At 38.7% G+C, this 27,589-nt stretch overlaps 2 protein-coding genes and 1 long non-coding RNA gene across 3 annotated transcripts in view; 1 reads left to right on the top strand and 2 right to left on the bottom strand.

The window, feature by feature from the left end:
• The window catches only part of LOC145445449 (uncharacterized), a 197,959-nt gene that overhangs the window by 108,536 nt on the left and 61,834 nt on the right, over positions 1–27,589 (bottom strand). The window lies entirely within an intron of this gene.
• The window catches only part of LOC145445319 (uncharacterized), a 97,653-nt gene that overhangs the window by 59,279 nt on the left and 10,785 nt on the right, over positions 1–27,589 (top strand). The window contains exons 44-60 of the mRNA XM_080323509.1: positions 917–1,145; positions 2,280–2,367; positions 3,213–3,459; positions 5,691–5,786; positions 6,196–6,318; positions 7,058–7,264; positions 11,636–11,778; positions 12,230–12,458; positions 13,373–13,466; positions 14,546–14,706; positions 17,990–18,197; positions 18,380–18,542; positions 18,993–19,098; positions 23,966–24,135; positions 24,401–24,569; positions 25,076–25,205; positions 25,919–26,027. Coding sequence (XP_080179635.1) covers positions 917–1,145; positions 2,280–2,367; positions 3,213–3,459; positions 5,691–5,786; positions 6,196–6,318; positions 7,058–7,264; positions 11,636–11,778; positions 12,230–12,458; positions 13,373–13,466; positions 14,546–14,706; positions 17,990–18,197; positions 18,380–18,542; positions 18,993–19,098; positions 23,966–24,135; positions 24,401–24,569; positions 25,076–25,205; positions 25,919–26,027 — 2,672 coding nt within the window. The remainder of the gene's footprint in view (positions 1–916; positions 1,146–2,279; positions 2,368–3,212; positions 3,460–5,690; positions 5,787–6,195; positions 6,319–7,057; positions 7,265–11,635; positions 11,779–12,229; positions 12,459–13,372; positions 13,467–14,545; positions 14,707–17,989; positions 18,198–18,379; positions 18,543–18,992; positions 19,099–23,965; positions 24,136–24,400; positions 24,570–25,075; positions 25,206–25,918; positions 26,028–27,589) is intronic.
• Positions 20,271–23,576, bottom strand: LOC145445320 (uncharacterized). The gene is made up of 2 exons (XR_013916958.1): positions 23,169–23,576; positions 20,271–23,098 (listed from the first exon to the last, which is right to left on the bottom strand). It is a non-coding gene; the product is annotated as an uncharacterized LOC145445320 (long non-coding RNA).

Here is a 27,589-nt window from a genome sequence, read left to right as displayed (position 1 = left end):
CCTTTATACTGAACGACTTCGATATATATACGATATACATATATATATTTAATTGTCCATAGGCACCTAAATGGCTGGCGCCAAATGTTCCTGTCCTGGCAATCAGAACCCCACAAAAATGCCATCTCGCAGAGAAAAATTAATTATTGCCAGTGCAGAAATACCAAGTTCAAATCGTGTGCGTCTTTTAGTTTAGTACGTATGGGCGATTTGAACATCTTTTGACATAGCAGACAGGCCACGAAATATCATCACGTAACGAAATCATTATAACCACGGGTCCGCCCGAATATGTTCAATTATTATTTACGGGCCTTACATTTCCAAAACACCTCACGTAGCTTTACCGGTAAATCTGAATACATGAGCAGAGAGAGGATAAAAAATTGACTGCAATATGCAATTCCAGATCATATTTACCGATTCAACCATGAATGAAAGAAATTTTTCGCGCTTTGCGCGAATTAAGCCGACTACTTCAAGAGTCCAGCAATTTGTGCTGAGAAGTAGCGGTAAAGAGGTATCGGGGAAGTTTGGTCTGAGGGGTGCAGAAGTTTGCTTTATCGCCCGATGGAGGGGGGTCAAGACCAACGTATTGGGGGGGGGACTGACGAAGTGCTGTTGCGGTCCTTTTGAAATCAAGTCGGACAAATCACCTTTTTTATTAGTCAACTCACCAAAGTTTAACTGGAAAAGTGTAATTTCGAGGTCCAGCCGAAAAGTTGACCCTTTTTCTTAGTCAACTCGCCGGTGATTTCAGACTATATGCCCATTTTTCGGTTACCAATATTTGGGGGGCGATGATCGGTGTGGAGTTTGAAAAGGGGGCGATGAGTCGAAAAAGGTTGGGAACCACTGGTATAGATGTTATTTCTCATGTCTCTGCGCTCAAAATAACCCATTTTTTTGCAACTAGATCAATGCCAACGGCTACGTAAAGAAGACAACCGTGCTCGATACTGTGTCTCCGGATATCCATATTTGGGAGAACGGCATAAGGTATGCGTCCGATTGGGTCTCGTCACGTTACCCAGGAATGGATATTGTCATTACCGGGCAAGGAATACCAGACAGGGCAGACGCGCCTGTCCTTGGGTCTGAATTACAAGATTATCGGGCTACATACATCAATAATGTGCTACGAGGTTCGTAAAAGTTAATTTTAATGCCGGTCTGGAATAATTTTGGGGTTAAGTAGCAGTCTCATACGAAGCCTTGTACCGTACTATATTGTACAATTTCAACTTGAAACTACCAAGATCTGTAATGACTAGAGTCATGGCCGATGATTTGGTGACTTAAGGTATTTCCTTAATTATGGAAAATGACACCACTGAGTCAAACGGCTCCAGAAAAATCAGGCCAGGTCCTTTATCCGTTAAAATGAACATATTTCGAGTTACTGACAACCTCTGCTTACAAGTGTCCAAATGCAGTCTTTCTAGCGTAGCAATGGCTGTAAGGTTGTTCAAATAAATGTTCCGCACTTATGGAAATTTTCTCTAAGCTAGATGCAGTAACTAAATATCATTCTGGTCGGGATCTCCTTATTTGCATTACTATTGTCTCGGCACAATCGTTGCTACTAAGAATTATTTTAGCAATGATAAATCTAGTTTTGATGGTTTACCTGTCATTACTGGTATTATGACATAATAGGTGATACTATAATATTCGACTCGACTCTAAGGTTAATACCAGGGTTGTAATGACTCGACCAGAGTCACAATTTTTTGGTGACTCGACTTGTCTCAAGTCAATTTATATTATGACTCGACTCATTGCGCATGACTCGAACCGAGTCATATAATTCGAGACTAGGACGGCCAATACAGACATTTCATTGTAATTTCGAAGAATAGTGAAGTCACCACATTATTGGTATATGCTGTATCAGTCCTGATAGATTAAAATAGGGCCAGAAACCGTCAGGACTGGGGAAAATTACGATATTTTGAATGCGAGCCATTCTCTATCACTCGAGCTGGGTTGAGAAAAGTGGGTTGAACCGGACTGAACTCAAAACTGAACGGTGAACATAATGAATTGGACTCGGACCTTGACTCGGTGGTGTATTGAAAATGACTCGACTTGACTCGAGTCAAAACTATAAAAGTGGGATTGACTTTCAGAGTGTGATATCAACTCAATGCTTTTATAGTGGTCTGTCACATTTTTTATTTGAAACTGGATGCTTGTTCCCAATCAATGGATTATACTGAAATAAGTAGAGCGATCAATATATAGTAGCCTACTCCAGTTTTCTTTTCATTATGTAGGTATTGTGAATGACAACACCCCAGTGGTTGGATACTTTGCAAGATCCCTATTTGATGGCTTTGAATGGGACCTCGGCTACTCGGCAAGGTAATGTATCTTCCACATTGTCATATTTGATGATATGATTATTAACACACAATGTTTTTTTCAATTCTCTACTAGTTGCTGAATATTATCACTGGCGAGTATGTGCGGAAAATATTTGGGTTCATTTCAATAGCAATGTACTATTCAAATGTATATTGAAATCTGCACCTCCTAGAGTCTGTTCAAATTTATTCCATGTTTTGAAGACTTTGCAATCACGAATCTTATTGTTTGATATTTGCAGACCATATGCGTTGGTCTATCAACATTTGTGTTATGAAAAATCATGTTGGCTTATTCATGTTCTTTATTTAATGAGTGGTCGGACACAAATAACATTTTTTCGTCTAATTTTTTTGGCTACTCGATAAAATTGTTGTGTTTGTTGAATAAAACGCTGCGCACCAAATTTGATTCAATTCCAACTTGCAGAAGTGAAGATATTGGAATCGAAAATTTTTAAAATTATTTAAAGAAAATTTAAATTACTTTTTCAAATTTTATTGGTAACCCCATGATATTGTTATGTTGTCATAAAAACACAAGCGATGGCAAATTTGGTTGAATTTCAACCGTTAAAAGCACGTTATTGGTGTTCAAAATTTGGGACTTTACATAATGGTATATACAGTTGGCAGTTTTATAATTAATCCGAACGACTTTTAAAATCCCAGATTTTGTAGTCCGAAGGCTTCTCTTATAGTGGCTGGAATTTTAGCAAATGTGATATGCATCGTTTTGTTTTTGCCAACTGGACAATTTGATCGAGTAGCCAGACAATTGAGACGATTTGTAGGTCAAAAATTTTAAAAATAAATATAAAAATATACAAATCCTTTTTACAGATTCGGACTGTACCACGTTGACTTTGATTCGATCGAAAAAACACAGACAGCAAAAACATGCTTGAGCTCTTACGCTAAAATCGTTCAAAACAACGGGTTCCCCATCGAAACGAGCTTGGAAACCGGTGGTCTCACTCCGACTGTTATAACATGGACTGAACCTACCAACGCAGCATCGGTTTTCGCACAGGACAGAGTATTACCTGCGTCCACGGTTCCTTCACTAGCTAGCATTTCTGTTTGGCAGGTGAGGATTGATCGGGCTTACTACAGGATAGCACAGACAACCAATCTAGTTAAATTGTGAAGTAGATTTGTTTGGGGAGTCTCTCTTAGCACTTTAAAAGAGGTATCCACCACCGACATTGCAAAGCGCATCTTGAAGACTGATGCTAAATAACTAATATCACTGCAAATAAATGGAATCTTCAAAATTATATTTGGTTACTGTGATCTCTACTCCATTACAAGTAGCAGTATCAATTTCTAAGACATATAAAATTACTTGGAGTAGAAGAAGAATATGAAAGTTTGAAAAGTACTCAAATTAGTAGTTTTGGAACAGCGGTTGCCAACCTTTTTCGACTCATCGGCCCCTCATCAAGCTCGACACAAATTTTCATCTCCCATATTTATGTATCTGAAAAAGAGGTCGTATACACGGGACATTTATTCACCTAACTCTGATCGCTGAAGTTCATTTTTCCGGGTACGGGCCCGGAAAGCCGGTTTTGCGTCTGCTTTATCTTGAATTGACCTTTTTTTAGTCTACTTTTGTTTGCATTTTTTGCCCATGTGAATGGAATATATCTGAGCATGCTCTAAATATTCATCCCCCAATATCCCCCTTTGGTATTTTCGCCCTCTTGTTTCTCAACATTGCCCATTGGAGGGGGGAGCATATCACCCAAGGGAACCGCTGTTTTAGAAAGTAGACCTGGTCGTGGGGTTGCATAAATTTAGCTTTTAATGTCTTGTGACTTTGTTTGGAATTGAGCGGTGTATGCTGTCGAGTAATATAAAATCCTAAAAAAGTGGTTTCAATTTTCGAAAATAAATCAGTTGCCGTTACGCCCCGTTGTACGGAAAATTGTGCTTGAGAATTAAATAGTTTCGCATTAGAACCTCTACGTCAGTGGTTCTCAAACTGGGGACGTTGAAATCGTCTGAGGTGGGCGAGAATCTGCGGTCAACTGAAAATTCATTCATAGTTATTGTTCTGTGTATAGTCTGAATTTCATATTTCATATTCTCACACCAACATTTAGGCTTACAACTAGGGCTATTTTTTACCTAAAAAAAACAGAAGATTTTAACCTATAAATTCAAGATCTATACATTTTTTTACCTTGAAAAATCTTAATGTGGACCAAATTTGACCTAACATATGCAAATTGGTTGTTTCCCCCATAATGTTAGAATTGCACTACTTCTGGTTGAAACTGTCTGTCCTTACGAAGTAGTTTAGCCTGAAAAAAAAACTTTTTGGTCTCAAAAACTGACAAATTTTTACATGAGAAAACTATATTTGGACAAAATCTGCCCCATGAAGAATTCCAGTAATTATATTACGCATTATGGTAGAAATATTTAAAAATATTTGTTGTACATTGTACAATGAAAGATACTTTCCTACATTATCGGGTAGAAAGTGTCTTCCTTCCCAAGTGGCTTGCCAAGAATGGAGAAGGAACGTTCAACAGCAGCAGTTGTTGGCTGACAACACTCAAGTTGTGCATACACTGCTGGTGCTGGTGACAAACCGTGTTGCTTCATTCTGACAATGTTGTCTACATCACAATTTTTCATCATGCGCTTCTTGATATAAGAACCACACAATGCCCACGCAGTCTTGCTTCAATTAGGATATTTCGGTAAATTGAGCATGAGACCATGTCAACCAATTTGTTTCATTTGAATGTTTATGACTCACAATGAGCAGACAATGGGCCGTCTGCAACGGTAGGCCTATAAAATAGGCTACAAGCTGTAAAATGTCAAATGATAAGTTCACCGGCAATGCAAAATCTACGATACAAAAGAAATGCAGGTTGCAAAAAAGTTTTAACTTTGTGAACAATTTTGACATTTTTTGATCCAACGCTACAGTTTTGTCAAAAAAAGATCGCCCTAGTTATAACCTTCCATTCCATCAAACTTGGGATTGTTAACATTCTGGTTGCATTTTGTGATATGACGATATAGGGGCGCGAAATTTTTCACTATCATAAAGGGTGGCGTGTCGAAGAAATTTTGTGAACCACTGCTCTAAGTAGAGGTGGGAGTATTCTGCAAACTTAATCTCAAAAGATACCTGTGTACTCCAAAAATTCTTCGGTACTTCGTTACTTACCCATGCTGATTGTAGTGTGATTTTAATGTAGTCGAATCATGTACGATTTTGTTTAAAATGAATGCTGTTTTCCTGAAACAGTGTTGTGTGGTAAATTGTCGACATTCAAATGTGTTTCACGTCAGGAATTCAGCGGTACGTCTGCTCGCGAAAGAGATGAGTTTTTGTACGATACTTTCTCGGACGGAATGAGATGGAGCACATCGACATCTGCATACCAGGTTGGCAATATTTGAAGCATAACAGAACTAGGTCTGGGCAAAATCCACCGCCTGAGTGAGCATTAAGCTTTTATTTGAGTCGATTATTCCTCATTATCACTTTAAAGCAGCATGAATGATGCGGAAAGTTCAAATATGTACCTTTCAATGTGACCACAAAGACTATAATGACAGTTATGCATCGCATTAAAGATGATTTGGTATTTTTCGATCATACCCGTTTCATTGCACTTTGTGACAATGCTGTATGTCGATCACCACTCCACAGATATGTCATTTCCAGTAATGGGCTTGGCTTTGAACTGCATGTTTCGTATATGACCAATCGAGGTTACCAGCCTGCCCCAGTGGAGAGCAATACCGAAACTGTGATTCTTGTTGATGAATTAACTCTTGTTTTTTGAAACAGATTGAAGGTGGATGGGATTCGGACGGTAAAGGACCCAGCATCTGGGACACATTCAGCCACATAACCCCGTCCGTAATCGGCAACAATGACACGGGAGACGTGGCATGTGACAGTTACCACAAGGTGAGCATGTGAAATAATATTTTGTCAGAATTAAAATTATACATCTGGACGAAATTGTCATTAGAGTCGAGAAAAATACCCCCTGTATCATCCTGTCGGCAACTGTACCTGTTGGTAGCGATATTAAGCATTTCGCATATGCATCTAGCAATTTCAAAGATGTCCTCTGGGTTGTTCAAAAATAACATTTTCATTCCACTTTTTATGGCTATTCAATACAATTGTTAGGTTGGCTAAAAAAGGCTACTCGCCAAATTTGACTCAATTCCAGCCCATAGAAGTGAGGAAAATTTTGGATTTGCAATAATAGTATTTACAGTGGGTAGTTCTATCATTAAAAATTGAAGAATATGCCACCGTAAATGCTACTTTTTTAAAATCCGAAAATTTACACTACTATAACTTCACTTGTACTGTATAGCATTGAGTCAAATTTGGTATGCGTCGTTTTTTGGACAACTTAACAATTTCTTGGGGTTGTCAATAAAATTTGAAGAAATCATTATCATTTATGTTAATAATTTTTAATTTTCAAAGTTTAACAGCTTCGCTTCTACAGGTTGGAATTGATCCACATTTGGTGTGCAGCGTTATTGTTTTAGTCAACCTGACAATTTCATCGGAAAGCGAGTAAAATTTCAACGAAATAGTTATATGCTTATTAGACCAATAAAAAGCTCACATTCAGTCCGATTTGACTCCGCAAAATGATCATTCCATTCTGATTTGTGATTTCCAGGTGCAAGAAGACATCAATATGGTGAAATTACTTGGCGTGGATCAATACAGATTCTCCTTATCGTGGGCTCGAATATTCCCCGATGGCGGGGTAGGGGACGCTGGCGTCAATGTGCCCGGGGTTGATTATTATAACTCTCTCATTGACGGACTTATCGCAATTGGGGTCGAACCGGTGGTTACTCTGTATCATTGGGACCTACCACAGGTGAGATATTTTGGTTTCTAGTACATGTAAATATCGTTTCCAATATCGGTGCAAGCTAAATGTTCAATATAGTTGTTCAAAAATAACTTTTTTCTTCAAATTCTACCGGCTACTTATTATTGGATAGATTTAAATTTAATATTTGCTGGCTCTAGTACAGGAGTTCTCAACTTCACTTGTATAACGGGCCGCATTTTAACAGCAAAAAACGCTGCGGGCCGCAGAACATTATTAGGCTACCGTGTATTTATGGGCTACTATTAAATTTAGGCTACTGTAGCCTATTTACCAGTCGTATTCGGGCATTTGGTACATTTTTATGCAATCTGAGGCATTAATGGACATCGTTCGTAAATTCGCGGTTCCATTTTTTTGTGAGAATATGTTTCTTCCAGCGGCGCAAGTAATAGAGCGTGCAATGCATTCGTTGCCAATTCGGTGTATACACCGTTAAACCAACCCTTCCATCATATAACCGAACTGCGTGTGTTTCAATGCGAGAGCGAGAAAGTATAAAATTACAGTAATTTTTTTGTGACAGAGGCCATTATCACTTTGAGCTCTCAGAAGTCGGGCGTTCGGGGTCATTTCTGAGCAAACCAATCAACCCTTCTCCTTTTCTTCAATGGCTGGGGCCCTGCACCAATAGTTACAAAAGTCAACTTGGTCAAGTTGATGATTGACGCTGGTCCCCTCCCTACGTTTACACTGCCAGCGTTTCCTCTGCAAATATGCCCGCTCCGATAAAATGCAACCAGTTAATTAGTTATGCAATGTCTGTGGAGTCGGTGGACTCGTCCAATGCTAGGCAGCTAAAGTGAGTCTATACTCAGCCACGTGTTTCAGAACATGCGATAAAAGATCGACTGACATTGCTGTTACACTTTTGGTCACTATTGAATCAGATAACTGTATCTTCGAAATTTGTCTGCTGATTTTGTCCTTGCTGCTAAAATTTGGAAACAGCAAATATTCGCACAGTATGTTAAAGTTTCATTGAAATAATACCTTCTCTAGCATATTTCTTGGGTTTAGCGATATGCCAAGCAATTTTGAACGATGCCTCTGTAACGCCGTCAGCACTTTTAACAACTCCTCTAAATATGGATTTCCGGCTTGACACCTAGTTGTTAACGTTCACTAAGATCAGGCGATATGTATAACTATGCAGAAAAAACTGTCGTGGTGTCAATTCAAGCTTCTACGCTTCGTTACGACAACTGTACTTCGACAAATATGACATTTTCCATTTATATATGAGAAAGCCAGATCAGTTTTCGACGCAGAGTTACAACTCAGTTTTCACTGTTTAATTTCCCGTTCCTTGTTCTTGTTTATGTTCAAACCATTCGCGATGAGTGAAACACTCTTTCAAAGTGTACTACACTGCAGGATTCTCTTGAACAAGAGTCCAGCGCAGTGGTTCCCAACCTTTTTATCTTAATTCTCCACTTCCAAATTATTCTGAGCCTTCATTCCCCACCTAAAATCTCTATATCCACCCTTTAAAAATGCTAGCTTCAATAAAATTTTGCAAGACTTTGCTTAGTAAACAGGTGCTATTGGTGATTGTTAAGATCCCCGGAATTGATCAGTAGACAATAAAATTAACACGGCAGTGAGCTGGTTACGGTAAACGCACCTCCGTATATATGTGTATCTACCCCGGCTCGCAGCCAACGGAAAAATAGGAGGGGCTAGAAAATTGTCCAAATGTTGCGTGGTAGCCTATAGCATCAATTTACATACGTAAATGCCAAATAATGCATGGTCAAATAAACTCCCTGATGTTCACGAACTCATGCGTGTGATATACATATAAGCCGCCGTCAACTACACTATCGCACGTTACTAAAAGAACTTTATATTAAATAAATCATTTCATTTGTAACGACTCCGGATGTGCTATCAATTAGCGAGTCAACGATCTCCCTTGAATACATGCTCAGCAATATGAGCTCATATTACAACGAATCAGGATATTTTTATCACTACCTTTCATGACCAATGATGGTGTACAAATGAATTAAAACATTTGCTGGAGATCGCGTGTGGCTATGCAGGCGATTCTCGCTAATTGGAGGCACTGATAGTATGAATCGCTGAATTGCAAATGAGCTAAGATACACGATCGGCATTTCAAAACGACATTTATTAAACAAGAATATTACTGTACCGATTTTTTCAAAGGTGAGTCTATTCCCCACCAAAAATCCCGAAATTCCCCACCGATTGGTAACCACTGGTCCAGTGGAATACCGATTCAAAACAAGAACAATCAACTCGAGCATATATCAAGAAACTTGAACACAACAAAGAATAAGTAGTCAATTACAATACAAATGTAATTAATATGTAACATTACAGTGCCCTTAGTAAGTGCGTTCATAATGAAAGACATCGCGGGCCGCAAAATAACCGTCTGCGGGCTGCATGCGGCCCGTGGGCCGCGGGTTGAGAACCCCTGCTCTAGTAGCTCCGCTTCTACGTGTGAATTGAGACAAAATTGTTGCAAAGTGTTTTTTAGCTAAATTAACTACTTTATCGGATAGCCAGTAAAATTTTGAAGAAAAAAGATGTTTTTTGAACGACTCTATTGTTCATGGCAATCGATTTATCGCACTCTTAGAAATAGTATGACAACTAGAAAAGATTCATTTTTTTCTAACTTATATTAGAATTAGAATGGTAGCTGCACATTATACAATTTATGCTGGAATTAGAATTAATGAAATCGCCACAACTCTCAAATCAAAGTAAAAATTGGAAAGAAATACCACACAAATAACACTGATCAACACACATTTTGGTGCCAAAAACGTCTCAGCGGTTTTAGGGTATTTTTAGGTCACCGAATCCAAAAATGACATTAGTTTTTCTGAATTGGCTCGATTTTTTAAGATATTCTATATTTTTGGTTCGAAAAGTGCTAAAAATACACAAATTCTGACATAGGTAAAATGCTCTTTGTATACTACGGATCTTTGCGTACTGCGGTTTTAGGACATTCATATGTCGCGAAATCCGAAAATAACATTAGTTTTTCTGAATAGACCCTATTCTTTGAGATATTCCACATTTTTGTTCTGAAAAGTGCTCAAAATATGCACATTTTGGCACAGGTAAATTTCACTTTATATACTACAACTTCGATGAGTTCACATTTGTCTCTTCAAGTGCGTGCAGACATTATTGTTCTATTTCTGAAGAGATATCGTTGAAGACGCAATCGTTACCACAGAGAGCCTTGAAAATCAAGCAAAAATTATAAAAAATTAAGTGATATTAGCGGTAAACAAAACATCTTTATAAATCAAAGACAGGTGCCGTCAAAGCCCAAACACTACGTTCAGTGACGCTCAAAGTTCAGTTAGTAAGCTGTCAAAGCACGCTAATCAATCGTATACCTCCATTGTCAGTAAAAGCCCTTCGATGTCTTTGCAGTAAAAATTTTCATCTTGTTGGCTAAAATACACAAGTAATTCTTTCTCTCTTGTACGGTAATTCAAGCTCCAGTTCGAAGGCAGTTTTTGTCTTTGAGTGAGGCAGAGATCGTCGAGAATATACTAAATCTGCGTAGTTCCAAGCATTCTACTTACTACAATTAAATAAAATTAAAATAAAATAAATAAATAAAAAATATCGATATCTCAAAAAGTAGAGCCAATTCAGAGAAACGGATGTCATTTTCGGACTCAGCAGCCCAAACATGCCTAGACACCATTAAAATATCTTTGGCACTCCAAAAAAAATGTATTTTTTTTTGTTGGCCAGTGTGATTGATTCATTACATACCAAATCACCACCGAGTCAGGGAGAAACTGGTTGAGTCCGAGTCATAGTGTTGGAACTTGACTCTGAGTAAAATTCATAGAGTTCATTGTTCATCGTTGAGTTCAAGGCAGGTTCAAGTCACTTCTGTGACATCTTGGGTGCTCTCGAAAGCCTTGGCTTCATAACATACTCAATTACTCCTTATTCTTGCTCCAAACATGTTTATTAGAACACATAAAATAAGGTTCCTGTGCCTGTTTGTGGGTCCCGATACACGAAAATCTAATAATATAGCATGTCTCAAGTCATATGGATTGGTCAAGTTATGCGCGATGACTCGAATACAAGTCGAGTCAATACGCAAAGTGACTCGAGTGACTCTTTTCCATTTTCAAGAAAATGACCCGAGTCAACAAAAAATTGCAACTTGAGTCATTACAAACCTTGCATGTATGTCTGAGGATTTTCTCTGATAGAATCATCGTATTTTTACGTTTCTATGATTTCATTTCTGTGTTTAACAATATCTGCCAACATTTTTTCAATCAAGTCGGTGTCTTCAATGAGAAAGAAAGCAATATATTTCATTTTGCGCAGGCCATTGAAGACGTCGGCGGTTTGCGGAATGAAGCCTTTATCGATTACTTTGAAGCTTACGCCGATTTTGCGTTCGCCACCTACGGAGACAGAGTCAAGTTCTGGATCACTTTCAACGAGCCATACGTGATTTGCTGGCTCGGGTGAGAATCATTTCGACCTGCGATGGTGACATCAGTCCTAGTAGAATCCAGTTCAAGAATAGGTGTCCTGTGGGGTTGTTTTTTCAAATTTTGCTGGTTTCCCTACGAAATTGTTAGGTTGCCCCAAAACGATGCACATCCACCTTTGCTCAATTGCAACCCGTATAAGCGAAGTAATTGGAGTGGGAAATTTGGATTTATTTGTAAAATCTAGCAGTTTCATGCTGTACCTAGTGAAATTTGAAAAATACAGTTGCTCAATAACGAATTGCTCCATTTTTGAAGCTACTTACTTTGGTACGTTTCAGAACCCAGAAATATAGCAAGATCTGCTCGAAATAATCATGTTTGGCATATCATTGTACCTATTAGCAAAAAATCTTACCAAACAGGCTTGGCAGTGACTGAAATGTCCAAACTATGCTGATTATAATGATCATAACGCCTTCAGGTACGGTCTTGGAGTATTCGCCCCTGGCGATAATTCCGAACCCGGCATAACACCGTACGTGACGGCTCACAACCTGATCAAAGCCCACGCCCGGGCCTTCCGACTGTACGACGCCAAGTACCGGGCCACGCAGGGCGGCATGCTGGGCATGACCATGAGCACGGAATGGGCAGAACCGAGTGACCCGTCAAATCCGGACGATGTAGCGGCCGCCGATCGATTTGTGCAGGTAGTTGGGGAGATATATTTTATATAGCTACTCAGACTGGACCACTAAGATAATTCTAGTCCTCTAACTAGCCTAATTAGAGCGAAAAACCTAATTCTAATCTTATTTCTGAAAAGTTTCTTAGCTCCAATGTTATTACTAATTTTAATTTGTGAAGTATTTTTATGCTCACATTTTAATTCTAATCCAGTTTCTGATTTTTCTGAAAACGCTACAGGAGAACTGTATAGTGCGAAACAAGTCAAGCTTGCTGCACAGACATTTGCTATTCGCGTGCTTACGAGATTCAACTCTTGATTTGATAAGAACTGGACTTGATTCAATATCGTAGTTTTCGCGAATTCTGTAATTATAATTATAATCTCATTTGAAAAAAACTGTGTAGCTATATTTGTAACTGTAATTTAATTTGGAAAAAGGTTTGTAGCTAATTCCAATTCTAGTGTAATTCGAAAAAAATACTGTCTTTCTATGATGATAATTATAATCTAATTAAGAAGAAAAAAACTTTGTAGCTATACTTCTAATTTTAATTTAATTTGAAAAAAAAATTGTTGCTTTAATCCTATTTCTAGTCTAATTTGGAAAAAAAGTCTAGCTATAATTCTAATTTTGATCCAATTTGGAAAAAAAATTGTAGCTATAATTCTATTTGTAGTCTAATTTGGAAAAAATTGTCTAGCTATAATTTAATTTTAATCTAGTTTGGAAAAAACTTTGTTGCTATAATTCTAATTTTAATCTAATTTGAAAAAAAAACTATATAGATACGATTCTAATTCTAGTCTAATTTGGAATAAAAATGTCAGGCTAGAATTCAAATTTTAATCTAATCTGGAAAAAACTTTGTAGCTATCAGCTGTATAAGCTCACAGTATTCAGCATTCGAAAACTGATCAATGTTTTGTTTTCAGTCTATTCTGGGTTGGTTCGCTCATCCTCTTTTCAAGAATGGCGATTATCCTGACAGCCTAAAATGGCAAGTTGGCAACAAGAGTGAATGGGCTGGTAAGGGTAATGAGATTATTGCAAATATGCATATTGCATGAGAAATACGTCGGGATATTCATATGATAAATGCCAGATACTATACTTGTAGCATTACAGAATTCAATGAAGCCGACATGCATTTATTGTAGATCTGTGTCCGATCTTGTTCAAAACAATCCAATTGAGATCGTGGTTTGGTCTTCATGTGAAAATTGGATGCAAAATCATCCTGCTTAAGGCTGAGCATTAGGGTTGTGCAAAAATAATTTTTTGTTGCGGATTCCGGGGATTCACTGAATAAATTGTAAGGTTGCCTAAAAAACGCTGTACACCAAATTTGGCTCAATTCCAGCCAGTAGCTGTAAATGCACAGGAGTTGGAAATTCTAAATCGAATATTGAATAATTTAAAAGAAATTTCAAATATTACCGTCAACCCCGTGAAATCATTGAGTTGTCTGCAAAAGCGATGCAAAACGAATTTGACGCGAATCCGACCCATAAAAGCGAAGCAACTCAGCTCTATGAAACATATCTGACGCATGTGAGGGCATCATTTCCTCGGGGGGTCGCAATTGTACTGCGGGGCTACTCAGAGCGAAAGGGTGGGACTATTCGACCCGACATATCGATATCACAGGTTTTGGCCGACCAAGGACGGTCAATTTTATCCAAGGTTTTATCGCCGCCGACACTTTGCCCAGATTCATGTGTCTCGCCGCGGAACGGGCTGGCCTCGAAATGCATGTGGGCTTACGTTATTTAACGCAACCCAACAGTCTGAGACAGTGTCTTCCAAAGAAAGAAATGTCGGACAAATCTTATCGGGAATTAAAACCAATTATGTAATACAAAGGTCGTCATATTTTCATTATCAAGTAGCGGCTTTTCTACTTGTCTCGGTAATTAACTATAAGCATCCAACACAGGGACCTTGGATACGCACAAGACGTCTACAGGATATCGTATTTTTGTTGCCAGAAATTCCACAAATATTGCATACATTATTACATTACGTACCGGTGCCATTGTGACCCAAAATTATACTGAAACATACATTGGGAAGCCCTGTATTAGAACATGCGTCAATTTACACAGGGCTTTCGCAGTCCAGACTTCCCGCTTTTACGGAAGCAGAGAAAGAAATGATCAGAGGCACGTGGGACTATTTCGCCATCAACGGATACACGACAAGAATTGTTTCCAGCCGGCTCAAGTCCTTTAACGGCTCCTATGAAGATGACAGAGACACTCATGAGGTAAACCGAGTATACCAGCCTTCAAAATGTGTATTGTGGGCTTCATGTCGGATACAGGTTCGTTACCCAAGGGTTGCCATACGTTCTCCGTTAGCAGGATCTGTCCTGTTTTTTCAGGAAGTCAAAAATGTCCTCCCAGGACGCCCAAATATCTCCCTTTTGGCAATTTGTCCTCCCTTCTAGCTTTCACAGCCGGGTGACTGTGCAGGCTGAACTAAACGCCATAAATGACATGAGTTCGGGAGCCGATACGGAAAAATTACCTTGTTTTAGTCAACACTACAGTATTTCCAAAAAAGATTCTCAAATTAGCCGTTTACTCGTCCGATAGTGTAGATTTTTTGATTTGCAAAAGTGGCCTCTTTTACTGATCTCAAAATATGGTCATCCTAACGTCAGCGTATGTCACAGCTCCAACCCAACGCCGTGGGTGAATCACGACCTGACATAAATATCATTTCCAATGAATTTTGTACCTCTGTTCTGCATTTGGATGCTGTGATGCGAAAATCGATGTTACCACGTAGGTGATGAAATCGGATTTTGTGGTTCTAGACATCTATTTCACGTAAAAGCGAGTGTGCCACAAGCAGAACTTATCAACAGCCTTTGAAATTGCTTGTAAAAGTGAAATACGCAAGCCAAAGCGAGCTCTGTGAAAACGTTTCAGTAGTTATGTTTTGCGAAGTCTGCCAGGTCATTTATACATACGGTATTCGAACAAACAATACCAATGTTTACGGAACGACTTGGGAGAGTCTTTGAATCGAAACGACTTGGAGAAGTCTTTTAATCATACACCCATCTTGGCCTACACCATGTAAATAAGAGGCATGCAGACTGGATAGGTTAACATAAAAAGAATCTTGAGGGCAGACTAGCCGATGTAAAGAGGAGGCACGCACAATAGGGGTGTTACAAATAACATTTTTTTTTCAAATTTCGTCGGCTTAGTTATCAATTCGTCAGGTTACCTAAAAAAAACGCTGCACACCAAATTTGACTCAATTCCAACCAGTAGATGCCAGGGTCAGTCAAATTGAAATTTCGGTCATTTTTGAATTAATATTATTTACGGTGGCAAATTTCGTCACTACGACATGACCAAAATTCGTGCTCCAGTTATGTCAGAAGAGGCAGGGATGTCTTTTTCACTTCTTTTGATCTTGACAAGGGCCTATGGTGGAGTTTGTATGAAGACATCGCCAGTAAACGAAAAAAAAGATATGACACAGATTAGCTGGAAATTAGGCCACTACATTGAAGTAGCCACGTTAAAAGGATTGTGAGATACTTTTCCAATTAAAGTGATTTACACACTGAAATTAACGACCTCGAAAAGGAAAGGAACTGACAAGCAGGTAATTTACGGTTAAATATATTTCTCAAGTGATAGTCATATCTAGAATTATTTTTGTCAGACTAATTTAGATTTCACGAAATCTATCCCAATTATGCAGGGCATACCGATTTCTCTCTGCCTTGATTCGAAGTTTTTAGCGATTGCAAAGTCGCCATTCCCAGAATTTCATCGACAGAGACATCACTCAGCAGCCAAGTGTTCGAAGATTTCTCTGCTGCTTGTCATTGACTGATTCATGGCGTTAAAAATGGTGCTGATTGCAATTGAGAATGGGCTATGTCAATGAATCGTATTTATGAGTTGAAAAAGCATTTCTGGTACTTCACATAAGCGTTGATACTAGAACTTTTGTGCTCGAAACTTTGCGAGCTTCAGGGAAACCAAATGGTAGCCCACTGTGCCTGAGCAGCACATTAGTCATTTTCTGGTCTTTCAATATCACCTGAACCCCCTTCTTGTCATAGAGTAATAAAAGGTGTTGGTGTTTTACCACGATATATGGATACAATTAGATGGTATTCACCGAATATGGAGGTTGACGACAAGAGAGGACGATAACTTTTGATAGGAAGAAGATCCGTCACGATGCCCATTAGTCTTAGAATTGGCCTGTGAGAGTGCTATAAGAGTGTTGAAGAGCAAATGATAGAATATCATAATATCAAATTGTATTGTGAAGAAATCTACATTGGACCGACAAAGAATATAGATATTGACTATCACTTGAGAAATATATTTAACCGTATTTTACGTGCTTATTGTCAGTTCATTTCCTTTTCGTGGTCGTTAATTTCAATGTGTAAAGTACTCTACTTGAAAATTTAGGCCTACTGGCAAAGACTTCATCCGAACTCCACCATAGGCCCTTGTCAAGATCAAAATGAGTGGAAAAATCATCCGTGCCTCTTCAGGCATACCTGAAACATGATTTCAGGCCATGTCGGAGTGACGAAATTTGCCACCTCAAATACCATTACCATATTTCAAAAATGATAGAAACTTCAGTTTCGCTGACCTCGGCATATATATACTGATCGGAATTCATTCGATAACCAGCCCATGATACGTATTCATACATCGCCATAGCTAGTGCTGTAAAAACGTTTAAGTAGAAGTAGTTAATTAAAAAAAGGTAATTTTATGTTCATACACAAACAAGCAATACTACCATTTACGGTGACTGGAAATCGCAACTCATTCCGTCCGATTGTCAACTCAAATTCCCTCAGCGGTAACTTATATCATACGCGATCTCGAATATCAAATATAAACTGTATAGCGGTATCATAACTCGAGGAAAAAGGCAGTAGTACTTGAGGACTTTGTTTAATCTCTGAATTCGAATTCGATATCCAGATACTCAATATTGCCTGGTCCTCCCCATCAGGGTTATTACCAAGTCATACAGTTCCGAGTCACAATTAAATTTTACTTTTATAGTTTTGACTAGAGACAAGTCATTTTTGATTCCTCACTGAGTCAAGTCTAAGTCAGGGAGCAAAGGGTCATGTCCGAGTCATAGTGTTGAGACTCGAGCCCGAGTCGCAGTATTCGCTGTTCATCATCAAGTTCAAGTCAGGTTACTAGGATGTTCAAACTCTTTGTTGATATCGAAGGCCCCACATTCATTTTTCTCACTCTTGACATGTTCATTCAAGAAGATAAAGACAGTTTCTGGCACTACTTTTCAAGTATCGGTCCTGATGAACCAGAACGTCACGAGTGACCCGACGTGGTTGAGTTATGCGCAATGACTCATGTAGAAGTCGATTCAATACACAAAAGGACGTGAATCGAATCGTTTTCCAATTTTATAAAAATGACTTGAGTCAAATCGAGTCCACGAAAAATTGTAACTCGAGTCATTACAACCTGACATATTCTCTGGATTGACAATATTTTCTGGTCATGAATTTACAGGAGACAGTGCCTGGTGCTATACAAGCCGTCCCCGATTGGCTTCAAGTGGTCCCTTGGGGTATGAGAAGACTCCTCAACTGGATCGACAGGGAGTACGATCACCCGCCGATCTATATTACCGAAAATGGGGTCGGAATGGACGTTGCTACCACCGACGATCAGGAAAGGGTCATGTTTTACAAAGCTTACATCAACGAAGCTTTGAAAGGTTTGTACTTGCGTTTGATTAGTCACTCGTGGGGATTCACAAAGTATGAATGCTGTGGAAACTTCAAATATGTACCTATTATGAGAATGATATCGAATCATAAGAATTAATACTCGATTCACAGCCCTATCTATGATTCACAACTTGTCACCATCTCATGTCTTATTCTAATTATCGTTTAGCTCACAAGCTGGATGGAGTGGACTTACGAGGGTATACGGCCTGGTCATTGATGGACAACTTCGAATGGGCCAGCGGCTACGGACCAAAATTCGGGCTGTTCAACGTCGATTTCAATGAACCTACCCGGCCCAGAACACCAAAGCGGTCTGCTTCGTTCTACAGGTACGGATATTTAAAGAACTTTTTGCAGATACAGGACTCCAATATACAATTGGATAGCACATTGGTATTCAAATAAACCCGAATATTAGTCGGCTGTACGATTATTGATGTGCAAAGTTCTTTCCAATTCTCTACTAGTTGTTGATGAGTGTCGGCCAAAAATATCTGGTTTTATTTCATATTGAATATGTTATTCAACGGTATAGAATTTTGCATAAAATTTGCTCTTTCAGGTAGCGGAATACATTTGTATCATGGAAATACTTGGTATTCATTGATATGAACGAATTATTGATAGCCATATTTTTAGCTGTGTATTGGGGAGAAAATTATTAGGTTGGTTAAAAAATAGATGCACACCAAATATGGTTCATCTCTAACCTGTAGAAGCGAAGCCTGTAGTATCATTATGATTCCTAGCATTCCTACACTTCCAACTATATTTTGCAGAGATATTATCCAAAACAACGGCTTCCCACCGCTAGTCCGAGATGAAACGCCAGTTGGAGATTTCCCAGACGGGTTCATATGGGCAACTGCCACGTCATCCTACCAGGTCGGTATATTAAAGGTGTACCTGTTGAGAAGTGTACCTGTTGGCAAGCGACATGTAGGTTTTGGATTGAGAGAATTCATAAATAAATTGAACTGCTGTAATGTGAGCAATTTTTCCCGGTTTGATTCTTCTCACCTTTCGTAGGGTGAGACGAGCATGGAGCCACTTTTATATCAACAGCCATCGTTTTAACAAGCAAGAAATCCTATTGGTAATTGATTGATTGAACGTTGATGGATGGACAATTGATTGAACGTTTTTGCACCCCTTATCTAGCGTTTTCACCCCTTCTCTACAAATGTCTCACCAGTGACAATATTGCCTACTTCAAGAACTACTGATCTAATGTATTTTTCATTAGGGCGATTTTTTTACATGTCCAAAAAAGTCAAAATTGAGTCAAAATTGTAGCGTTAGGTTAAAAAATGTCAAAATTGTTCATAAAGTTGAAACTTTTTTGCAACCTGCATTTCGTTTGTATCGATGATTTTGCACTATCGCTAGACTTATCATTTATACGTTTACTGTTGTAGACGGCCCATTATCTGATCATTGTGAATATAAACATTCAAATGAAACAAATAGGCTGACATGGTGTTATGGTCAACGTACCACAACATCCCAACTGAAGCAAGACTGCGTGGGCATTGGGTGGTTCTTATATCAAGAAGCGAAAGCTGAAAAATTGTAATATAGACAACATTGTCAGAATGAAGCAACACGGTTTGTCGCCAGCAGTGTACGCTAGGGTTGTTCAGAATTGACCGACTTTCAAAAAGTCGTGGTTTTCAGTCCGATTCCCATGCCTTATACCATAAAAACATATTCTAGCTACTTTTTTTCGTAATTCATCCCTTGCATCCGTGTGCATTTTGAGCTGGAAGAAAATCGGCTAAAAATAGGGGATTCCCCTAAAATTTGTGTGTCGAAATTCGGACTAGGCTAGTAAACGTCATATATAAGCTGGGTTTATGCAGCTATTGCAGTTTGGAGTGCTACATAACCTTACTATAGAAAGTATTGCCGGTTCGGTTCAGAACACCATTTCATGTCCCACACTCCCTTAGAACTCCTCAAAACTGCCTGAGACTGATAGTCATTTTGTTGTATCACATATCCTACACTCCTCAACCCTACCCGAGATTGTCCAATCAATTTCCGGGATCACCATGTGCAAGAATACAACTGTGAATGTATCATTCACTCACAGCCACATTTAAACATCACATTGTTAACAGGAAACGAAACAATAAGGAAAAGAAATAGATCAACTTGGCAAAATATTACATAAATCAGGTGGATGAAATGGTTGCTTTAGAGAAATCGGCATATCTGTTCCCGTGATCTCCCACTGCTTGTAAGAGGCTCGCCCGCTGTTCTTTGTCATCTGTTTTTAAAGCATCAAAGTCGGTATTCAATTTTACCAAACGCTCTGCTGCGTCTTTAACTACTTCAACACTACGGTACTCACAAATTCTTAAGCAGTCACAAAATGCGGATCAGTATGCCATTCCGAAACTGGAAGACCCAACTAATCATGTTCAGTATGTATAGCATCGAATAGAAACCACGATTCCGGTCCAATTAAATCAACCATACTCATTGACTCAGAGACAGAGTCAGAGATTAGACTCAGAGGTACACATCTGCGAAATTGTTCAAGAATTGGCATTTGCAGCAATTTAGCAGCCATCGCTTCCTTCACTTTGTCAGGAATCTTTGGTTTAGCCGAGAACATTGTAGATACCACCGTTTCCTCGGTGAGATGCCAATGATGTTTTCATATCTTTTTATATGCCACATCAGCAACTGCGAAATCGCATGATGTAAAGTCCGTCATGTCATGAAGGAATTTGAGATCATTACTCTGTGCGTCACATGCAATACCAGTTTTCAAGCTGAGACATAAAACTGGGCAATATTTGTTCATACCAACTTTCTAATGAACTCTTCAGAATAGCCCATTTGCTCACTCCACATGAACATTTTTTGACAGTACAGCACTTGACTCGTCCATCCAGTGCTATTAGTAGCACCAGGCTTGCGAAAACGATTATCAACATATTGGTCATCTAAAATCACCAAGGCGCCTGTTGCACAGTCTCTGTATTCATCTCTTATCAAGAATTCTTTCTGCTTTCCATTATATGGCTTAATCAGTGGAATTGTTTCTTGCTTTGCTTCATCAGCTTTCATCGCCAATCCGCTGCCTTCATCAAACTGAAGTGTTTTAGAGCTTCTTAATTGATAAATATCTTTCCACTTCTTGAAAGGTATTAAAATCTGTGTTTTCAGGGCCTTCACTTCACTTCCAGATCTCCCGGATGACTAGTTCATGAATATGATGGCGACAAGCACTGTAGAGAACTTTCCGGTTTATCAATTCTTCAAGTACCAGAACAGCACCTTTATTTTTTCCATTGTTTGAGGATGTTGTGTCAAACACAAGAGCTCTGACATTTTTGTTAGATAATAAAGTTCCAGCAGTTCAAATGACGGATCAGCCCGTAATTTCCTGTAGCACTCTCAAGAGTTCGAATGCCAAGAAGTTTGCCCTTCTCAAATGCGTTGGAACACGCAGACGATACCAGCACTGCCAAGGCCTCAAATTGCTCTCCTAAACGACTCCTAGTGAGCTTTCCATTCCAGTGCAATGAGATGTGCTTTGGTGGATCGTTTGCTATTTTTTCAACAATCGACTCAGAAATTTTAAAACGATTTGCAATGCGCCGTTGATAGGTTCCAGATCTTGAAAGATGAAAGTCATTAGGGTCACCATCGCAAGCTTTAATCAGTGCTGCAGTTATCATGGTAGCAGCATTATCGCTGACTTTCAAGCGATCAGAAACCTGGCATATGTCTTTGTCGTTGAACAGGTTTACAGGCGCTTTTAGAGTCACAAATTTAAAGGAATGACCCGATGTCGACTGCGCCACTTCAAAATCACTGCTGTGGGAAGTGTCAGCTACCTGCGAAGATATAGATGAGCTCTCTGTAAATTCACCTTCGCTACTTGAAGCTGGTGCACTCTCTCGCACTCATGGTCCGTCTCTTTTGTTGCATGGTTTTCACATTCAACACTGAATCTTTGCCACCAATAGTTGCTAATCACGGACCCCTTTGATCCTAATAAAATGTTTTGTATTCATGTTTCTTATCGTCAGAGAGAAGTGTACTTGCTTCAATTGTCGTCATCGCGTCAGGAGCTCCTCTATGCCCATAGCTTACTCAACTTGGCTTCAAAGTGACTTTGTTTTCCTGATACATATTGCTGGCCTGCAGTTTCCTTTAGTGACAGCCATTTGGTTTCTGTTTTCACACTGTCTCTAATCTTTCAATGGCATTGACTTGTGTGATGGTCTTTGTGGCAGCCAGGAACCAAAAACCTATTACCGTACTTCATCTCCTACGTCCTGGATGTGTAACTTTACTGGTTCATTTTTCGCATATGAATGCTCTCTTGGGTGTAACACATACTGCATAACTTTCCTAAGAGTAAGCAGCTTCGATCTCGTAATGTTTCCTCAGATGGCCCAGCTAGGAAATGCTGTGTCTGCGACCGTGATCTTCTAGTTTTCTTTGATACTATATCACTAGATGGCAATTTTCTTTTTTTTTTAGACATTTCGCACTAGAGCTAATCCTAGAAAAATGAATATACATCAACTCAGTCAAGCAACAAAGAATAGTTGGAAACATTTCAGTTCTCTAAGGTCAAACACATACTGCACAACTTGAGCAAGAATAGTCGGATTAGATCCAGTTATTGATTCTGGAAGATGATTATTCCTAAATTGGAAATACTCCGACCAGTATATTGCTATCTTAGGAAATAACATAAAATTCAGAGCAACCGATTGGCTGTTTTCCACGGTCACTGGAAAAGACATTTACAAGCTTTGTTTTCTATCCCAGTAGACAAGAAAGAGTATCAGGTCCATTAGATCGAATAATTCAATACTGCTACAATACTATAATCACTAATCCTGCGCTAGACTCGCTAACAGCATTAGCCAAAAAGCTACCTGTTAAGTCATGCACCTCAATCGTAAACACAGTTCTTCAACAACAAAGCAGCAAAACACCTGAGTAATCAATGATCCCCATTTCACTGCCGTGCCTAGCGCGTCATCAACGCTAGAACATCCGCTTCACGTCAATGAGAACACATGCGATTGCTCTCGAGTCACTCACAACGGGGGAATCCCCAAATTCCGAAGAATTTTTTTGGTGCATGAAAAAACGGCAAAATGCACACGGATGCAGGGGATGAATTACAAAAAAAAGTAGCCAGAATTTGTTTTTAAGGTATAAGGCATGGGAAACGGACTGAAAACCTAGACTTTTTGAAAGTCGGTCAATTCTGAACAACCCTAGTGTACGCACAACTTGAGTGTTGCCAGCCAACAACTGCTGCTGTTGAACGTTCTTTCTCCATTCTTGGCAAGCTACTTAGTAATGACAAACATTTTCTACCCGAGAATGTAGGAAAGCATCTTTCTTTGTAGCGTACTACAAAATTTTTGCATTATTTCTGCCATAATGCATAACGTAACTACTGGAATTCTTCATAGGGCCAGATTTCGTTAAAATACAGTTTTTTTCTGTAAAAATTTGTCAGTTTTGGGGAAAAAAAGTTTTTTTTCAGGCCAAACTACTTCGTAAAGACAGGCAGTTCCAACCAGAAATGAAGATTAGTACAATCCTAGCATTATGTGGGTAAACACCTAATTTGCATACGTTAGGTCAAATTTGGTCAAAATTAAGATTTTTAAGGTCAAAAAATGTCAAAATTTTGACTTTTTAGGTCAAAATCTTCCGTTTTTAGGTTAAAAAAATCGCCCTAATTATCATCCATATTCTGTAGATCGAAGGAGCCTGGCGTCAAGACGGGAAGGGCCAAGGTATTTGGGACAGAACATCGCACACGCCCGGTTTGGTACAGGAAGACGATACGGGCGATGTCGCTTGCGACAGCTACAATAAATTAGAAGACGATATTGCGATGCTTGTCGGGCTCAATGTCAATCACTATAGGTAAGATCCAGGTGTAAACATATTTCAGCTTTACAGCAGGGTTTAGCGACTAGTAAATTTTCAAAGTTTCCAAATTAAATTAGAAATATCGCTACACATTTTTTCAAATTTTATTGGAATTAGAATGACTAAATTCCAAAAACTTGAAAATTAAATTGAATTGAATTCTTAACTAGAAAGAAAGGCAACAAATTGATGGTGTGGATTGCATTTCAGGTTACAATTACACTACTACTTCTTACTATAATCTTAATTGCCCGTTCAGATTTAGTTTATCATGGCCCCGAATTCTGCCGACCGGTAAATACAATGACAACACCGACATCAACCAAGAGGGATTGGCATACTACAACAATTTGATTGACGCGCTGCTAGAGAACGGCATACAGCCGATGGTTACTCTGTATCATTGGGATCTGCCCTTAGATCTTGAGGTTTGGTTAAGAATTTTTCGTTATCTGTATCAGATAGAAAACTTCAACATACAATTTGTGTTGAAAGTAACAAGGATATTTTACACTTGCCAGGGGTAATTGTCAGCAACTCGTCGAGAATTAGAGAGAATATTGTATATTAATAATGATATCACAAAATATGACGTCTGCCAACATGAAATTTTGAATATTCGATGTTATACTTTTATATATTTATACTTATATTATACTTATACTTTTATCAAGATAAGGCAAATTAGTTTGTGCTAACAGAAGAAGTTTGTGTATCATCTAAAAATAGTTCTGTTCGCCTCACTCAGTCGAAATTTCATGCCAGTGACGTCATATTTTGTGATACGATTATTGATATACAATGTTCTTTCCAATTCTCTGCTAGTCACTGACGATTACCCCTGACGAGTGTCAGTCGAATATATTCGGCTTAAATATCAATATATTTGCAGTTTTTTTGTTACTGTTCCTGCTAACACATCACTCATATTCAGACGGAATTTGGCGGTTGGCTCGGTGAAGAGATCATGGATCATTTCGTGGTATACGCCGACATTTGCTTCCGCGAATTTGGCGACAGGGTCAAGCTTTGGATCACATTTAATGAACCGTGGGTGTTTACATGTGAGTATTGTGTTCTAGTCAGAATTGTACATGATGTACAGGTTACCAATCTATTGTTAGTTGATAGTCAACTAACTACTGGTTCTACTAGTTGTAGTTGCAGATTTCGAAAAATTAGTAGTTCTGGTTGCGCATTTTGAAAATCAAATAGTTTGCACAAGTGCAATTACTTGTGTTCTAGTTATGTATTTTTAAATGTCGGTAGTTTTACTTCTAGCTGTAGTTGTTTTAAAAAGTGAGGAGTTCCATTCCTAGTTCTAGGTACCGATTTTGAAAAGTGAGTAGTTCTAGTTCTATTTCTAGTTGCGGATTCAAAATATGAGTAATAATAAAATAATGATAATTAGTAAAATCCAAGTCCGAAGGAACCCAAGTAACTTTTTATTTTCCACGTGCACATTGTTACAAGTTTAAAATGGGAGGGTCTTCGATCCCCAATAACCACTCTTTGGCTACGCCACTGTTAGTAGCGATGGCTCTGATCTAACAATGGCCGCAACAACAGAACACAGTTATCACGATTCACACCAAACGGCGACACGTGTTTTCTAGTTTTTTTTAAACCATGTTATTTTTAAATTGCGCAACTGGAACCAGAATTACTCACTTTTCAAAATCCACAACTAGAACTAGCACTAAAAGTACACATCTATTCACAGCAGTTAATGCCAAATTGGGAGACAAAAATTTATTCTCTTGCTCATATCATTTAGACCTCGGCTATGGAAACGGTGCTCATTCACCGAATAAGAACGACAATCCTGGAGGAAACGAATACGTTGCAGCCCACAACGTTCTGCGAGCGCATGCATTAACTTACCAGTAAGTGTCATTAGTAATGATCAAGAGGTGGCCAGAAACCAAGTCCCTCCACGTTTTGAGTACCAATGCAGTTATTGTGTACTTGCAATGCTTTCAAGTAGTTGTTTTTATACTACCGTATTTCCACTTCCGCCTTCACAGATTGACAGGAAGAACTACTTAATAGAAGGTAATTTTTTTGACAAGCTTACCGCACTTTAAATGTGTGAAATCGTCATTACTAGTGCGTTTTTTCTCCTAAAAACCGAAAGATTTAGACCTAAAAAATCTAAATTTTGACTTTTTTCACCTAAAAAAACTGAGTTTTGACCTCACGTATGCAAATAAGGTGTTTTCGCTCATAATGTTAAAATTTTACTACTTATCTTCATTTCTGGTGGCAACTGTCTGTCCTTACGAAGTAGTTTGGCCTGAAAAAACGTTTTTGGCTCAAAAACTGACAAATTTTTATATGAAAAAAATAGTATTTTAACGCAATCTGGCCCAATGAAGAATTCCAGTAGTTATATCACGCATTATGGTAGAAATAATTAAAATTTGTTGTAGTACAACGCAAGTTACTTTTCTATGTTCTCGGGTAGAAAGTGTTTGTCCTTACTAAGTAGCTTGCCAAGAATGGCGAAAGAATGTTTAACAGCTGGTGACAAACCGTGTTGCTTTATTGTAACAATGTTGTCTACGTCTCAATTTTTCATCATGCGCTTCTTGATATAAGAACCATGCAATGCCCAAGCAGTCTTGCTTCAGTTAGGATATAGCAGTAGGTTGCGCATAACACCATGTCAACCGATTTGTTTCATTTGAGTGTTTATGATTCATAATGAGCAGACAATGGGCCGTTTACAACGGTAGGTCTGTAAAGTTGGCTACAAGCTGTAAAATGTCAAACGAAATGCAGAGGTCAAAAAAATCTTGACTTTGAAAACGATTTTGACAAATTTTGTCCTAACGCTACAATTTTGATAAGTTTTGAAATGTCAAAAAAAAGTCGCCCTAGTCAATATAGTAACTGCTGAATATATCAAGTAAGATTGTACCTATTTGGAATAGTCACGGACATGCATCTTGTCATTTGAAAGGTATCCATCCCAAGAGTATGGCAACCTCGCTCTCGTCTACCTTTTGAGACTACTCACTCAAGTACTTTTCACATCTTTCAACCTCTGCTTCCATTTGAAGTAGTTTTGACACATTTTAGAAATCGCTACTTCTACTTGGAATTGTGAAGAAATTTATAGTGTTACTTCAAGTTCTACCTGAGTATCAAAGCTGACTACTTTGACCACCTATGGCAGGGGTTCTCAACCCGCGGCCCGCAGAGGTCTGATTTGCGGCCCGCGGCATCTTTCATGACGAACGCAATTACTGCTGGCCCAGCATTGTTGCATGTTAATTTAGCAAATTAGCTCTCTTATCGCACCGTCGCTGTTTCGTTTGAATACCCATTCTTTGACGTGTTCTGGTCTCTTGATATGTTCTCGAGTTTAGATTGTTATTGTTCTGAATCAGTATTGGTATGGACCTTTAATTTTCACTAGTCTGCGCGCACTCACCAACTCACT

This window comes from Botryllus schlosseri, chromosome 8, assembly GCF_051294905.1.
Source record: "Botryllus schlosseri isolate E-star chromosome 8, Bs_hap1, whole genome shotgun sequence".
Lineage (NCBI taxonomy): Eukaryota > Metazoa > Chordata > Ascidiacea > Stolidobranchia > Styelidae > Botryllus > Botryllus schlosseri.
This window is presented reverse-complemented; position numbering and strand designations above follow the sequence as displayed.